The 18,515-nt window shown below is 41.0% G+C and overlaps 1 protein-coding gene across 1 annotated transcript; it reads right to left on the reverse strand.

Moving 5' to 3' along the window:
* Positions 1–1,367: 1,367 nt before the first annotated feature.
* On the reverse strand, positions 1,368–18,137 carry LOC113018017 (protein NLRC3-like). Its single transcript, XM_026161084.1, has 11 exons — positions 17,980–18,137; positions 17,794–17,895; positions 16,125–16,203; positions 15,773–15,977; positions 13,813–15,607; positions 7,690–7,863; positions 7,202–7,375; positions 6,808–6,981; positions 6,052–6,225; positions 2,673–2,719; positions 1,368–2,497 (listed from the first exon to the last, which is right to left on the reverse strand). Exons 1-11 carry the CDS (start codon positions 18,066–18,068, stop codon positions 1,965–1,967), a joined length of 3,546 nt encoding a protein of 1,181 aa, XP_026016869.1. The 5' UTR covers positions 18,069–18,137; the 3' UTR covers positions 1,368–1,964.
* Positions 18,138–18,515: the final 378 nt, after the last annotated feature.

Consider the following 18,515-nt stretch of genomic DNA (forward strand, 5'->3'; position numbering starts at 1 on the left):
TCTGCTCCGACTCTGACACCTTGAACAAACCTAGAGAACAAACATAATGTGGGCGTAGGCTTCAGCACTGTGAACATTAAACACTTCACACCATAAAAGAGTCTCAAGTTCTAACGTACCGGACAAAGATCAGCTTCCATATTCTGATATGACTTTAGATTAATAACTAACCTGTAGCCGGTTTCTGCGCCAACTCCAACTCCCTGTATAAATTCTGGTGGCTGTGACAGCTGCTAGTAGAAGAGTTTGTTTTTAGGAGGTGGAGATGTTCTTAGAAGGAGTGCGTAATCAGCTCTTTGTGTAGACGCTAAAAGCTTTGAGCTTAAAACTCTCTGCTCATCACTAATGTTCAGGCTTCATGTGGACATGAATCAAAGTGAAAGCAGAGAAACTGGAATGAATCAGGTGTTGTAGAAGATGGGGAAACAGGTTGGAGAGAGGATGCTGGTCCTTCTTTGAGCCTGACATCAAACATATCATGTTGTTCACGTGCTGTCAGTGTGACACAAATAAACCATAGGAACAAAGATGCTCAAAAGTTATTTGCAAAGAAAGTAAGAAAATAAGTGAAATCAGTCCAAAGTAACAGAGCGAAGAGCAGCAGATGAAGCACAAAGAGCTCCTCCCTCATAGAGGCAGACTTGTCTCAGTGTGTGGGCTCATGTTTCATTTGTAAAGCTTCAATAAACTGGAGGAGAAAAAGGTGTGCTCCCTATGGAGCACCACTTATGGTCCATTCATTGTTTGGACACAGAGAGAGAAAATGTAAGGGAACAGTCACAGCACTTTGAATAGCTTGACTTAACAAAAAAATCAGCTGGTAAAACAAATATATGAAAATGCTTGTTGTACAGTTGAGTTGGCGTAATAGAAAAAGAAGCAGGAGGTTTAGCTGGCAGAGGTTTTTAAATAAGAATCATTGAATTGAAACAAAGAGCTTGATTAGTGTGAAAGGTAACTCTAATCCCATTAGAGCTGTCATAAAGATGGAGTTTCTCCAAGCATTAGGAACTAATGTCTGAACAAAAATTATCCATGATTGATTCTATATTAGTGTTTCTGTATACAAGATCTTAGTGTCCAACACAAAAGGCGGAAGCTGGACACTCACACCATGTGAATGCCGCTGTTACACTGTCAACACACCACTGGCATGTTTTAGTCACTTCAGCACAAATCATATCAGGACAGACTGTCAGAGGTTCACTGCCAACATTACAGCATGAAAAACACAGACAGAGAAAAATACAAGGAAAAAGCAAGTGTGTGCAATATTTGTGTGACATATGAACACAACACTGTGAGAAAGCAACCAAGTTTATTTCATATTAAAATGACAAACACAAATAAAAGAAATGCTTCATAAAAGCAGATGTTCATTATTGAGCTCATGGATTCAGCACAGTGGACAAACTCTTTACCCAAACACTGCGATACAGAACATATGCGATGCTTTGCTGTTTATTAGACAAGCCACAGGCAATACGATCTCTCAATACAATCATATTCTGGTTAGAACTGCATTCAAAACTATTGATCCAATATTTTCAGATTACATGGCTGAAACATTTTCAAATGATAAGCTTCCAACAATGAGTGAAACAGTGAAAGCATGTGGAGAGTTTGGAAAAATCCCATTAAGAAAGAGAAATCAAATATTTGGATTCATTTTAATGAGCTCAGACTTGTTAAAAATGCAGAGGAGCTGGTTGTGTAACTTCAGAGAAACATAACATACTGATATTGACTGTGAAGCATAGAGTGGAAAAAGACAGAAAAAAACAACATGTGGATCCTAGAATAATGGTAGCTTCTATCTTTAAAGGAAGAGGAAGAGGTTTACATGGAGTCATTTAGAACAGTTTAAAACATCAACTGATTGAATTTGTGAATCTGTACAGACTAAACCATCAGTTGAACAGTCAGTGTGTTTCTCTAACGGGAGGACACTCTTTACACTCAACTCAGTGCAGAGTCACTGACGAACCAGGCCAAAACCCCAATCCAGGATAAAGAGTTTCAGTAAATGTGGTGTTGAAGGTGTGGAGGTGGATCAGAGTGTCAGAGGAGACTCTGTAGAAGGACAGTGTGCCAGCCGGATAGTCCACATACACTGCTACTCTGTTAGAGACAGAGGAGGAGGAGGAGGAGGAGGAGAGGGGTGTTTTTCTGTTATTGTAACAGATAGAATAAGGTCCATCATCAGTGCAGTACAGACTCCAGGACTGATCATTCCATCCAAACACACAGTCACCACCTCCTTTCCTTCTGATTCTTCTGTAACTCACTGATACATAAACGTCTCCTCTCCACTCGACCTCCCAGTAACAGCGACCAGTCAGATCATTTTTACACAGCAGCTGAGGACAAATATCAAATCTGTCTGGATGATCGGGATATGACTGAATCTCCATAATCCATGTCACCTTCCTGTTGTTGTCAGGCAGTTTGAGGTTTGTGTGTACTGTGTTTGTGTCGATTGTGAGTTGACAGGAATCTGATGGAGAGAACAAACACAATCCAGCTGCAGTTATTGATCCATCATCTGTTCATTGATTGACACTTTGATGATGACTCCTGACATCGGAGATGTGAATCAATGATGTGACAGGTTGAAGATGGTTGAATATGTGCTGCTTTTTTTTCATGAATCACATTAAAAACACACTTACACTTCCTCAGACCTGGTCTCAACCATCGGACTCCAGCAGGCTCCACCCTGAAAGGAGGAGGAGGGTCAGACCAACACTCTTTCAGCATGAACACATGGACATTACATGGCTGTCATACACATACTGTTAGACACTGATAAAGGAAAAGTCCAACATTTTCACAAATACACTTCAATCCATCTGTCAGTACACCACTGAATTGAATGAAATATGACTGATTCAAACTGTGACCTTCATTATTTTTATATTCCTCTTCTGTTTAGCTTTAAAGGACACCGCCCTGCCTTTGCTGCCAACTGTTTTTTTCTCCTCTTGGTGTTTGTGTGGTTACTGCACATGACGTCTGACTTCTGAGTGAGTCCAGCATTCCGATGCAGCATAACGCAGTGCACAAGAGACAGTATACAAGGTTAACAGCAGGAAGGACACAAACTGTGTCACATGCTGTTAATTGCCACAGATTAATAGAGATTAACATCATAAATTCATTGTGTAAACTTATTGCAAATTAAAGGACAAAAGACAGAAATAAAATATGTTTGAAAACCTCAATATAATTATGAATTAAAACCACTAAATGTGTTATTTTAGCTGTTAAAATTGTATATAGAAACACAACAAAAGAACTTGAGCTGAACTCATGTAACCATGGTAACGCTTTTCCTCAGATGAAGCTTACAGCCAATGATGGTTAAGGAGCTGAGTCGTGTGAATATTATCTGATTTTTTTTAATCTCCTTTCTCTCATCTTCTCTCTCTGTCTCTTTGTGTGACAGGCCATAGTCTCGCCCCCTCACGGCTATCTAAAAGCAAGCTAACATTACTATGCTAATGTTACTGCTGTGGAAAAAAAATTACTCTCAGTTTAATTGTATGTCACGATCCTATGGGCTCAAATCGTGGTCATAAATATTTTGTACTTGTAAATCAGTTTCGTATGTGTAAAAAGAGTTTGTGTGTGTAAAAAAACAGATTTGTGTGAAACTCTGCACTCAAGTTTCAAGTTATAAGTATGAATTTTGACCCTATTTTTCCTTTTGCGCATTACATGCCGGATACTAGTGGCAAAATAATCAAAGCAATGCATCAAATGCAAGCATTTGCAGCACCGCAAAACGTTTATTCTCCGGTTCCAATATCTTCTTGCTTTTTCTTTGCCCCCCAAAAAGGATATGTACAAAACGAAGGAGAACAATGCCGGACAGACTTGACAGACTTGATGAAAAGTCAAAGAAAAGATACGAGAAAAAAAAATCAAAGGAGTGAAAGGGTCAGACCCTTACGAGCACACAGAGTGGGCAAAAGACGTTAGCGTGCTGCCCAACTTTCACCACGCTCATATTTATACGGTTCTTGGAGTGAGTGCATACACTCATGAAGTTTTTAGTAACTTCAGGTCACTGCAACAAGCCCAGGTACAGTTTACCGACGGATGGGTACAGGACCTTGAAATGCACGGTGTAGAACAAAAGACCATCGTACGAACAAAGGTAAGTTTACCAGTCTCACAAATCGTCTTCATAAATACACATTCGTTAACCGTTTATTAATATGACCTTTGAGCTCAACGGTAATTAATTAGTAGTGGAAATAATTTCTGGAACGCATTTCAGAAATGTAGCAGTGACAATATTGTACGCTGTAATCGTACTGGGCAATTAGTGATACAAAAAAGTTTTATCCTGTGAATAAAAGTATATGTTTTTGTCAATGTACCATGGTAATAACAGAAGCGAAATGCAATATTATGTCAGGACAATTCACTATTTATGCACAATAAACAAAGGAGCATAGCGCGACAATTTCTGTTCAGCGCCAGACTTGCTTGTAACCTATATCACCAATTATGTTATGAAAAATGGCGTATTAACTACTACAAAACACTGACCTTTGTGGGAATGCTTGGAGCAGACAAACATGTGAGCTGGAGTGTTCTGGGATGTTATATTTGGTCTTCGAATGGCTGCAATCCAGGCCATCCATCGGCTCTTTGTTACTTCGGAAACATGGCTTGAACAATTTCTCAGAGATCAGCAAGTCATGATCCACTGTGTCGAATGCAGCAGTCATGTCCAGTAAGATAAGCACTGCATATTTACCACAGTGTATCGCTACCAGAATGTTGTTCATAACTTTTATGAGGGCTGTCTCCATACTGTGAAATGGCTTAAAGCCAGACTGAAAGATTTCATACAATTTAAACTCATTCAAATTGTCCATCAACTGAGTATAGACAATCATTTCCAGGATCTTACTGAGAATGGGAAGCTTAGAGATGGGTCTAGAATTTGACATGACTGAACTGTCCAAGCCTGGTTTCTTAAGTAAGGGATGTATAACTACATGCTTAAACTCACTGGGTACTTGACCAGACAAAAGACTGGTATTTATAATGTTCAGAATGTGTTGTCCAATGGCGCAAAATACCTTTTTGTGAAAGCGGGGAGGAACAACTTAATTCAGAGAAGCACGTGGTTTAGCTTTTAACATAAGTTTCTCTAAATCAGGAAGAGGAATTGGTAGAAATTGGTAGAAAAGCAGAAGACTTGAGCAGGACACATGCATGGCGGGATCAGCAATAGATAGAGTCGGAGGTCTTAAGCTAGCAACCTGGTCCACAAAAAAAAAAAATTAACTTATTGCACATCACCTCAGTAGACTGCAAAAGAACATGGACTTCTATATTAAGTACAGAATTTATAGTGTTATACAAAACACGTGGGTTATGGAAATTGGCAGCAGTAAGTTGAGAAAAATAGAAATGCTTGGCAGCCTTTACTGCTCTCTGATAAACTTCCCAGCTAGTCTTAAGAGCTTCCAGAGAGACATACAGCCTGTCCTTTTTCCACCATCTTTCACATCTCCTACATTCTCGGGTTGAATCAGTTAGCCAAGGACTAGCCTTGGGCTTGCACTGTCTGAATCTTAACCTTTTAAGACCTACCATAGAACCAAGACCGCCAGAGTTTATATTATATTTTTACATGCTGTAGTGCCATTTTTGGGAGCATTTCAAGTTGCTATACATCAACACAACCATTACGGCCTAAATTTTAATAATATGTATGCATTAAGTGCATAGTAATTACATAAATTGCAAAAAAGTGCAATAAACTACAAAAAAATTGAAAATAGTTTCCCACCAGAGGAAATTTATTTTGAGTGTCTTCATAGTTTTTGGAGAAGCTCAAGGGGCTAACGTTAATATTTATTGAAATATATTTATTCCTCCAGATATAAGAATGAATCTTTTCTTATGGACTCAAACACGTTTTGCTGAAAAACTGAATATGGAACAAGCAAAGCTTAATAAACAGGAAGTGAAGGGCACAGGAAATGTTTCCAGCTCTTCCTTCTCTATCAGACATTCTCTCCATACCTGAGAGTGTCCGGTGTCCAGCCTGGATCCTTCAGTCCAGCCAACAACAGCTTCATTCCTGAGGGTCCTGGATGATTGTAGCTCAGTTCCAGCGCTCTCAGATGGGAGGGGTTGGAGCTCAGAGCTAAGGCCAGAGAAGTACAGCCTTCCTCTGTGATCAGACAGCCTGACATACTGCAGACACACAAAACAACAATTCATTTGTCAACAATGATTTTCTGTGTGTCACATATAATAACATCTATCCATTTACATTTACAACAGTCATCTCAAGCTGTTCAACAATGTAAGGTAACACCCTACAACATTAGAGAGAAACCTCCAACCATCAGACAATCCACTGTGAGCAGCACTTGGTGATGGTGGGAAGGAGGGATTCATTTTTACAGAAAAAGCCTACCAGTGCTCCCCCTGGAGCCCAAACAGGCTCCAGCATGACTAAGGGGTGGTTCAGGGTCACCTGATCCAGCTCTAACTATAACCTTTATCCAACAGAAAAAAAATAAACTTCTGTAATGCTATGCGTGTAATCTCATTGAAATGGGTTATAAGACGACCTATGGACTATTTGACACATTCTAATAGAATTCTGCTGGGGTATAGAGGGTTAAGACATTTCTCCTCCTGACGTTTTACATCAAAATTTCGAGAGTCTGTATTATTAAACACTTTCAGTAATGCGCAATAGACACCTAAAAATGCAATTAGAACATTTCTTCATAAACATTAAATATGGACACAAAATAATATCCTGACCTGAGGGTTTTCAGCGTACAGTGTGGAATCTTCAAACCAAGAGATACATGCTTTGCTCCTGAATCCTTCAGGTCATTGTTACTCAGGTCCAGCACTCTCAGACTAAAGGACTGGTAGCTGAGTACAGAGGATAGAACTTCACAACTCCTCTCTGAGATGTTACAGTGACTTAGTCTGAAAAATGAGACAGACAATAGGTGTACTTGGAGTGCAATGACAAATTTATTACATTTAGCAATTTAAGCCTGGTTTGTTTTCTCTTTTAAAGAATCGTTGATTGTTTACAAAGATACACTGACAAGGATTCTTTTGAGAAGAGAAAGCAAACCAGGCTAAACCGGCTAATTGGTTAATTCTGTCAACTTATGAAAAACAAAATATCACTTGATCTGACCTCAGAGTTTCCAGTGTACATTGTGGACTCTTCAGTCCACCAGAAAGAAGCTTCACTGCTGAATCTTGCAGGTCAGAGTTACTCAGGTTCAGCTCTCTCAGACTACAGGAGTGGGAGTTGAGAACTGAGGACAGAGCTTCATAGCTCCTCTCTGAGACGTTACATAGACTCAAACTTAAAACAACAAAAAAAAAAAAAACCCAACAAAAAACAAAACAAAAAACAAAACATGAATAATAAAACAAACACTGGAGTAAAAATCTGGAGTTGAATCAGGGCACAATGAAAAACTATGATATCACGCAATAAGTAATTTTCCTTTTTAAAAAAAATTATCCTTGTTGTCTTATCTTAAACAGGTTACAAATGTGACAATGTACTGTTATTTAGCAATAAAAGAAATAATTTTTTTTGAAAAATTAAGTAATTGTATAAATTCATGTGAAACAACAACAACAACAACCAAAAAATTAAAACTTTGATCTGACCTCAGAGTTTGCAGCATACACTCTGTCCTCCGCAGTCCAGCAGACAGAAGCTTAAAACAAGAATCCTGCAGTTTGCTGTTACTCAGGTCCAACTCTCTCAGACTACAGGACTGAGAGCCAAGAGCTTGGGACAGAGCTTTACAGCTTCTCTTTGAGAAGTTACAGCCACAAAGTCTAAAAAACAATTAGGTTTATGACCAAATTAAATCACTTTATATATTGAACTCATTCCAGAAAAACAAAAGTCATTGAGGATAACAATTCATGTTTCATTAAAAAACTGAATTTATTTATGGAAAACAAAATAGAAATATAACACTTAAGTAAAAACTATTAACCCTCTGGGGTTGATGGACGCGCTGCAGTGTCAAAATCACATGACCAATTTAAGACGACAAAGCTACAAGATGCAGTGACTCGGAGTCTCCGTTTCATCTTGGGTCGAAAGTGCGGACTTCAAACTATATACCCGTTTTTGAATTGTGTCGATGGGCCATGTGAAACCAGAGTTATGATAAAAAAAATCACGTGATGTTGTTTTCTGAAGAAAACAGTGGTGTTTGCAACGGGAAGAAATGGTAAAAAAAAGGCGTTTTCACAGACAGCGCTAGCGAGTGAAATAAAAAAAAGAAAAAACACCCCTTCCCCATAGGGCTTTGGAGTTGACGTCACGCCGCAATGCATTGTGGGAGCGCGGCACCATTTTCGGGGTCTACGAATCAAATCAAACACACTGTGTTGGAACGACAATTACAAGATGCTTAAAAGCAGCTCAATAGAGAATGGACTGTATAGAGACCGATTGCGTCCAGAGGCGAAGCAGCGGTACTTGCAGAAAATAGCGTGCATTGGAAATGTGGACCCGTATGAAATACGGCTGTGGAGTGGAAACCCTGAAGACCAACCGCTACTGACGTAGCCTGACATATTTTCGTGCCTTGTCTGTGGAGTCAGCGCGTACAAGTCGTCATTCAAACAAAGGTAAGTCAGCTCGAGTACTGCGAGTGAAACGCGTTTGATTTCCCTGCAAACATTCAGATTAGTGCAGCATAAATTCATTCATGAGGGGAAATTACAGTGAGAACATGTGGAGGCTGTTAGAGGGATAACATAGTGAGTTCAGTGCATTGATGTGACATTGTCCTGAAGGATTTAGTTATTCTCTATGGTTAAAGAAATTGCACAAATTAATTCACATTTATTATAAATAATTCTAATTATACATCTTGCTTCCATATTTGTATCCTGTGTCACTAAAAATACATTTTATTTTAGTTTTATACTTTGATTAATGACCTGCAGAATCTCCTTATCATATTAAGTGATTCATAATTGTCACTTTATGCTTTCTCCATCTCTAAAGTGATGACGTCCTTGCATTACATGGTTGCAGGCTTCGAGGCATCTTTTAACATCACTATTCATGAAGGGCTTCTGATTGGGAACCACACAGACACATTTTACCAGTGTTACATTTCACACACAAAAGTTGATTTGGACAGAACAGCCTCTTTGTGAACATTCAGGTTCTCAATACGGACCTATAAGGATCTGTTGCAAATAACTAGGTGCCACATACCACTGTACACCATCAGTGATCTAATGCTATCTATCTTGACAGGTGACGGCTGTTTTAAAGGCAAAAGGGAGACCAGTACAATAGGGCTTTGGAGTTGACGTCACGCCGCAATGTATTGTGTGAGCGTGGCGCCATTTTCCAGGTCCACAAATCAAAACAAACACACTCTGTTGGAACGACGATGACAAGAAACATGCTTAAAAGCAGCTCAAAAGAAAACGGACGGTATAGAGACTGATTGCGTCCAGAGGCGAAGCAGCGGTAGTTGAAAAAAATAGAGTGCATCGCAAATGTGGACCCATAAGAAATACAGCAGTGGAGTAAAGACCAGACAACTTACTGCCACTTTCCTACCCCGATATCTTCACGTATCTTGTTAACCCTAACCCTCACTTTCGGATGTGAATTAGCGAATTGTTACACAGCACGTATGTCTGCACAGTCACTCAATTCTATGTTTGTTTACAATTTCTACAACCTCTGAGAGCCCCAACGATAATATTATTAAGCTATAGAGAGTGATATGAACATATATTGAACTTACCGGAGCAAAAATGTCTGGAGCACCAACAGATATCTGGAGATGGAAGCGAACTGGATATCAGCTCGTCTCACAGCTGCTATCCAGACTAGACGCCTTCTTTTGGTAACATCCGATACATGAGCTGCCTCATGTTGCTTCCAGGTGGTGAAAGAATGAAAAGATAAACCATTTTCAACCTTATTCCCTTGCCGATCATGCGACCTAAGATTACAACCGACCGCACAGCAAGTACGAACCATGGCTGTGTGCCTTCGCTCCTTTTTCGCTTGCGCTTTCTTTGGACAAGGAAAATGGCGCATCAGGCCAAAATCCTTTCCACGCCCACCCCTGTGACATCACGCTCCAAAGCCCTATATTAGGCAGGTGCTCTTAATGTTATGGCTGTGTATATACCATTCAGAAACTGTCGACAGTTGTATTTTGCAATGTGATTTTTTTTTTAAACTAGGAAATACATACATATTTTAACTAGACAATAATGAGATATTTTTATTGATGTATTGGTCTGAAATTACTGTCCTGTTTAATGATTAACTATTGATTATCACATTTCTTAAACTATCTTTACAAGTTAGTGAGATTTTTATATTCAAGCGTTTTTTCTGATTTCTGTTTTTTCAGTTAAACAAAGTTCTGTGCATTCCAGTTCTTAATATGTTTAAGGCATGTAATGGCCCTAGACTAGCATGGACTACATGTTGGAACTGAGAAGGAGATATGATTAAATATCATGAATATAAGGTCGAAAGTAGATATTAGGATTCCTGACCATTTGAGCCAAAGGAAGCATGAACAGAGAGAACATGGCAATCCCTATCTAGAATATCTACAAGTACCTAAAAGAATCAACTTTTACAGGTGTGCAGTCAACCAGTGTAGTGCTGTGCCACTGATACCTGTATGATGCAGCACTGAGATCAAGGAGGACATGGATGGCACAGTCCTCAGAGTCAACTGAGAGGAGTAGATCTTTGTACACTTTTAGGAGGTCAGATTATGTGATGTAGTTGGAAAATGACTTTTTCCAAGACATGAAGGAAAGGAAAGGAAACAGAAGCATAGCGATGATTAACAGCTCAAGCTCAAGGCCAGCATCAAAGAGACAGGACAGAAAGCTGGAGATCAAGGTGGAACTCCTCCAGTGGCCAGTTAGATGGCCAGCAGTGGAAGTGACATCTCCCAGAGATGTAGCCCATCTGAATCCCAGCATATTTGCCAGCAGTGGCCTTAGGCTTGAAATTCAGCCAGCTCTAGTGCAGGATCCAAAGATTCAGGAATGGTCAGCTTGGGAATGGGACACTTGGGCTCAGGAATTTGACCACAGAGGCTAAATTCCAGGTCAGGATTTGGCTGCACAGCTCTTGCACCACAAAATGCTGAGCCTTGTATTCAATTTCTAAAGTAGCTCAGGGCAGCACAGAACTCAGAGCCTCGGATTTGACTGGCTAAGTCAGAGAACACATGGTGTAGCTAGCTTGGGTTCAGGGAGAGGAGGTTTGGTGTTAGGTAACTCAGAATAGGAGACATATTTTCTTCAGGTTGTCAGCTCAGACAAAGGGAGAAGAGACTTCAAGGTAGCTAGCAGTATCTTTAAAGACTCAAGGGAGAACACTGACAGAGCAGGCTCTGGTAAGCTGCCAGTTTAAACAAATTGGCACAGGTACTGAGGAAACAGGAAAAGACACGGTCCTGTCATCCATCACCCCCAGAGCAGGACAAGGCCTGATATTGACCAACACAGGTGTGAGGAGAGGAGTGGCATCCATTGAAGGCTAGACGGCTAAGGAAGTATGGACAAAGTTGGAAGACTGGGGCAGTAAAGACTTCCTGGAAATCATTCCCCGAAAAGCAAATACAGCAAATCAGCTGTGTCCGTACATCAGGGTCCTGCACAAAGTGGTGAGATAAAATCAGTAGTCTTCTGCCTCATATTCCATTGCATAAATGGAAGCCTCTGCTGGACCCATACTGGTCTTGGTATTCCAGAATCTATCAAGGTTTACAGAATGTGTGTGTAGGAGACAGACTGACCAAAACAAACATTAGAAAAAAGGAAAATCAAGGTATTTATTGAAAAATAAAAGGCCAAAAAATAATAAAAATCTCCAATCAAATCCAATGATGAAAAGAGAGGAACATGAATTAGTTTGCGAGAACCTGTAGACCCTAGATGATTACACCAGTTTTCTCGATTATAACATGTAAAAGGTGAAGACTTATCATGAGCTTAGCAGTGCACTGATAGAGAGCAATTTGTTGAGAATCTCTGAAGACTAAGTTTGAGCACAAAAAAACAACAGCAGAGTAGCAAAACATAAATCTATTTGCCTTTTATATGAATCATTATATACCAGCTAGCCCAACTTCAGTAACCCTACAAACGTCACTGCTGTTTAGTTTTCTGTCTTCATTTATAATAATAATAATAATAATAGATCGGGGCCCTCAAAGCACTGTACAATTCCACTATTCATTCACTCTCACATTCACACACTGGTGGAGGCAAGCTACAGTTGTAGCCACAGCTGCCCTGGGGCAGACTGACAGAAGCGAGGCTGCCATATCGCGCCATCGGCCCCTCTGGCCATCACCAGTAGGTGGTAGGTGAAGTGTCTTGCCCAATGACACAGCGACCGAGACTGTTGGAGCCGGGGCTCAAACCGGCAACCTTCCGGTTACAAGACGAATTGCCAACTCTTTGAGCCACGATCGCATACATACCATTTTGCTGTCAGAAGCGATAGCAGAGCTGTATGTTTAAATTTTTGCTGTGGGGGTGTTAAAAGAAAATTGTATATAGTGTGATCAGCTTCATGAAATGTGTTCTTTTGTTGATCACTAAGCAAATGTCTACGTGACTTTTGACATGAACTCATGTGTGACAAACAACTAACAGCTTCCTCTTTTATAAGAACATGCAGACTTAGAAAAGGGGAACCTCAGCTCTGAGTTCTTAGAATAACTTTGTTATCTAAGCTGCCGGATTTTTGTCTCCACGACCCTCCTTCATAGTTCATGCACGTCAAAGCTCAGTTTGCTCTCCGTGGCGTTTCAGCCGACGACATGAAATACCATCATGTGATGACCTTGCTGCATCCACTGTCCACCCGCTGTGCAATGACTCTCCCCCGGGATCTCGAGGGAAATATACCGCTCTGCAGGCGTTACTCCCTCTCCCGCAGAGCGGGCTGAGAAACTCCTCTCTCTCTCAAGCTCATGGAGAGCATGTTGTCCTTGTTAGGAATGGATGACGGTGGATTCCTCTTCACCTACGTCTTCCTCCTCCAACTCTACGCTGCAGGCCGAAGGATTACTGCTCACTAGCAGAAGAAGCGGATCACATTCTCCTGGCTACGAGGAGCTTCGTCATTCAGGCGATAGTTCCCGACTCACCGATGGCATCTCCCATGCCCCCACCGATTCTCCCGGGGACATCAGACTTATCAATGGTGGCTGGGATCGTGGCACCACGAAAAGGGGCTTTTAGCAACACCACCATGCCGCCTTTGCAGTTTTAAGGCCCAGGGAAATGAGCCTGCCAGCGCTCTGCAGCGGCCACAACCGCTTCTGATAAGGAAAGGCTTCTCTTCATAGAGGACTCACGCTCAGGGAGACATTTTCTGGTCAACTCCGGCTCCCAGAAGAGCCTTGGGAACTCTCATGTTGTTTTTGCATACCTCCACAATGTTATATTATTTAATCTTAAAAAAGATTTGACATTTCCAGCATATAACCAGAGAGAGCCAGAGAGTACCACAGTTTGAGAATCACTGCACTATAGAGTGTGACTGTATGGTACCTAATATTTCAGAAACACTGGCAATTTCTGTTGCTACATATAAAAGAAAAGTGTCATATACTTCTGTCTCATATCAAACTTTCAGTTTTTTCACATGCCAGTACCCATTGCACTGTTTATGATTTTAAACTCTGCAGACGTTCTTTTTGTTAAATAGAATAAACATTTTAAAAAAGAACAAATGATTAGATATTTACTTACAGAGCTTTGTTGGAAGCTTTGACCACTGGCAGTAGCCTCAGAAGAGCCTCTTCTGAAGCAGAGTATTTCTTCAGATCAAACACATCCAGATCTTTTTCTGATGACAGTAAGATGAAGACCAGAGCTGACCACTCAGCGGGAGACCAGTATTTGGAGAGACTTCCTGATCTAAGGGACTGTTGGATCTCCTCCACTAGAGAACAATCATTCAGTTCATTCAGACAGTGGAGCAGATTGATGCTTTTCTCTGCAGACAGATTCTCATTAAGCTTCTTCTTGATGTACTGGACTGTTTCCTGATTGGTCTGTGAGCTACTTCCTGTCTGTGTCAGCAGACCTCGTAGTAGAGTCTTATTGGTCTGCAGTGAAAGACCCAGGAGGAAGCGGAGGAACAAGTCCAGATGTCCATTTGCACTCTGTAAAGCCTTGTTCAGAGCACTCTGGTACAAGTATTTCACTGCCAATTCTTTTGTTTCAGACTTCTGGGAGGTTGTTTGTTGTTCTTCCAGCAGATTGAGTCCAGAGTTTATGAAAGTCAGATGGACATAAAGAGCAGCCAGAAACTCCTGAACACTCAGATGGATGAAGCAGTACACCTTGTCCTGGTACAGTCCTTTCTCCTCTTTAAAGATCTGTGTGAACATTCCTGAGTTCACCGAGGCTGCTCTGATATCGATGTCACAGTCTGTCAGGTCTGATTCATAGAAGATCAGGTTTCCTTTCTGCAGCTGATCAAAAGCCAGTTTCCCCAGAGACTCAATCATCTTCCTGCTCTCTGGACTCCAGTGTGGATCTGTCTCAGCTCCTCCATCATACTTGACCTTCTTCACTTTGGCCTGAACCACCAGGAAGTGGATGTACATCTCAGTCAGGGTCTTGGGCAGCTGTCCTCCCTCTCTGGTTTTCAGCACATCCTCCAGAACTGTAGCAGTGATCCAGCAAAAGACTGGGATGTGGCACATGATGTGGAGGCTTTGCGATGCCTTGATGCAGGAGATGATCCTGGTGGCCTGCTCCTCATCTCTGAATCTCTTCCTGAAGTACTCCTCCTTCTGTGGGTCAGTAAACCCTCTGACATCTGTCACCATGTCAACACACTCAGATGGAATCTGATTGGCTGCTGCAGGTCGTGTGGTTATCCAGAGGTGAGCAGAGGGAAGCAGTTTCCCCCTGATGAGGTTTATCAGCAGCACATCCACTGAGGTGGACTTTCTAGGGTCAGTTAGGATTGTGGTTTTGGAGAAGTCCAGTGGAAGTCGACACTCATCCAGACCATCAAAGATGAACACAATCTGAAAATCTTCAAAGCTGCAGATCCCAGCTTCTTTGATTTCAATAAAGAAGTGATGAACAAGTTCCACCAAGCTGAACTTTTCCTCTTTCAGCACATTCAGCTCTCTGAAAGTGAATGGAAATACGAATTGGATGTCCTGGTTGGCTTTGTCTTCAGCCCAGTCGAGGGTGTATTTCTGTGTTAAGACTGTTTTCCCAATGCCAGCAACTCCCTTTGTCAGCACTCTTCTGATTGATTTATTTCTTCCAGGTGAGGCTTTAAAGATGTCTTCTTGTCTGATTGTTGTTTTTGGTCTGGCTGGTTTCTTGGATGCTGTTTCAATCTGTCTGACCTCATGTTCATCATTAACCTCAGCAGTCCCTCCCTCTGTGATGTAGAGCTCTGTGTAGATATGATTCAGAATGTTCGGGTTTCCTGCTTTAGCGATCCCCTCAAACACACACTGGAACTTCTTCTTCAGAGTCGATTTATGTTTACGATGACAAACAGCAGAGGGATGTTCTAAATAACAATAATAAAAAAAATAGACCTTCAACAATCAGATTTTACAAAATGGGGATGACAAATTCTGACCCACTGAGAAATTACTAAACACACTGGTCCATCGGTTGAGACAAAAGTGTCCCATTTATCCAGCAGATTAAATCTTTAAATAAATCCTCTTACTTCTCTGCAGACGGTCAGCCAGCTCCTCTTGCTTCATTCTCCTCAGGAAGTCCATTGTGATCTTAACAAATGCCTCTCTGCTGCTCCTCCTCTGCTCATCATCCTCCCTCTTACTCTCTAAGCATTCTGGGTAATCTGGACTCAGAACCTTCTGGAGCTTCTTCAGCTCGTACTTCACAAAAGAGATGATGTTGTCCTCCAGCAGCTGGAACAGAATACTTTACGAATGATCCATGGAGCCAAACATCAGATCCATGTTGGACACACTGACAATCTACTGGCCTACAAAGAGCAGCATGGAGATGACTGTGAACAGAATAGTTATAAAAGTAGTTCTTAAACATGTACAGACCATAAATATAGAGTCCAGGTCTGTTTGATGCTGCTGGGAAGACTGACCACTGGGAACCTCTGAGCTCTCCTGGTCTACTCTGTGGAGGGAATCATGAAGAATTAGCTCAAATTAAATCTGTCCCTTGAGAGAAACAAATAAAAAACCCATATATATTCAGTTTACCCGATCAATATAATTTAATTATGACTCTATATTTAGCTTATTTAGCTGTTCATACTGTGTGGGAAGAAAATAGCTAGTCTCCTGGCTTATATCCTGAGCTCAAAAACCAAGCAAATTGAAGCTTCTGCTGTCTCGAACTGATATCTGGGATATACATTACTGTTGCATTCAACAGTTACTGCTTACAAAAGTAGAGATTTGTAGCCTATAAAGAGAGACGGACTGGAGACCACAGTAAAGAGAGTTCCAATAGTCTAACCTGGAGGTCACAAAAAGGTAGATACGTTTTTCAAGGTCCCTGCATGGTATATAACGCTTAGCTTTAGAAAACTGGCGCAATTGAAAGAAGCCAGATTTCACTACAGAAGAAACTTGCTTATCGAGCTTAAAGGAGCTATCCAAATAGACACCTAGTTTATTTATAGAATCAGCGAGAGAATTAAGAATGGGCCCCAGTAGGGCAACTAGCTAGTCTCGAGGAATATGGCTATCGAACACCATAATAATCTTTGACCTCTCTCAGGCAATTGAACAAGGAGTTTAGTGACAATGACAGATCATCAGTCAGTTGACAATAAATCCGAATGTCATCTGTGTAACAATGATAAGAAATATCGTATTTTTCAAATATGGAATCCAAGGGTAGCATGTACAAAGAGAACAATAAAGGGCCCAATACAGACCCCTGGGGCACACCACAACAGAGTGGGGCAACAGAAGAAGAGTATCCTCCCATCACAGCAGAAAAGGATCTGTCTGAGAGGTAAGAATTAACCCAGTCCCACCATTGTTTTGTTTTCAAAAAAGGGGGAACCGCAAGAAGCCTTCAGCAACTCACACATGCGGGAAGTTAACGAACCATTTTGAAAGAAATGGGAAAAAGAATCTGCAATGGTGAGCTTTTTTTGATTTGGGGACTCTTCTCTCCCAGGGAAGGACTCTTCTGTGTTTGGGTTTTTGGTTTTTAGCACTTTGTACCGAAGCTATAGGAGCCGTGGGAAGGTTGTGTCCCTAGCGGTGGTCTGGGTGAAAACTCCAAATGTGTGAAGTATATGTTGTGTGAAAGAGAGATGTCAACAAAGAAAATAGTTAAATCGGCTGATATGTGCGGGATGAATCATGAGAAGAGGTAGGGCTGTTCAATCTAACGATATATATCGGATGACGATATAAAAACGTCTAGCGTTTCATTTTACGCTATCGTTTGTTTCATGGTGTCGCAAAATAAACTGTTTATGGCAATATTTTTTCATTATTTTGATGGTCACTGTAGTGGCTATATTAATTTCTTAAAGTTCTCTCTTTCTCTTACAATTAATATAACCACACTACAGATGACACACGTTTGTTTTTATGCATTGCCGTTAGCAATAAAGACGGTAAAAACCACTGCGTGTCCACTTGTTTCACATAAAACTTTTACAATAAAGCTCAAGATCCTGTTGAGACTTTTCAAAATAAACTGAATTAAGTGTTTAGTGCTTAATGATGAACATGAGCTCACCTCTCTGCAGCAGACAGAGGCTGGACTGTAAAATTAATGGGATTCCCTATAGACCGGTCACTCTGTAAGGACACAGAGCTGGTTGGAGGTCCAGGTTGGTTGCTGTGAATAATAATGGAGCAGTAATGTGAGTGCTGCGCTGTGACATGGAGAAAAGTCATGGACAGTTAGAGATGGTCATCTCACCTCTGAGCTTTGGTCTGGCTCTCATGTTCCCCACACAGAGTGGTTTTAGAGGGAGGCACTCCCTCCTCTCTGCCCTCACATTGATCCATGCTGCTGAATTCACATCCACATCAGCTCACACACACTTTCTACCTTCACCTGCAGAGGAAACACAAATCATTCATGTGCACATCAACTGAAATCCTCCATTCTCTCATGTGTGCTGTCCAAATATCAGCTGCTTCTTTCCTGCTTCATCTCAGTTTCAGCTACATGTAGTCAGACAGCAGTGTGAGGCAGAGGAAGCTGCCATAAAAAAGGAATATAAATAAAAGGAAGGAGGAGAAGGCAGATTGTCACAACAAGAGTTTATTTTCTATTGTTGGCTATTTTTTTTTGTCTTACTGTGTAGTTTTAATTTAATTGGGGGGAAGATATTTAGGAGTTACAGCGCTTTGTTCAGTACTGTCTCCCCTCTGCAAAAAAGCGAGAGGTGGCAGAGATAAAGATGGTAAGATTTTCATTGGGAAAGACAAAATTAGAAATGAGTCTATCAG

Source organism: Astatotilapia calliptera, unplaced genomic scaffold (assembly GCF_900246225.1).
Source record: "Astatotilapia calliptera unplaced genomic scaffold, fAstCal1.2 U_scaffold_31, whole genome shotgun sequence".
In the NCBI taxonomy this organism is placed as follows: Eukaryota; Metazoa; Chordata; class Actinopteri; order Cichliformes; family Cichlidae; genus Astatotilapia; species Astatotilapia calliptera.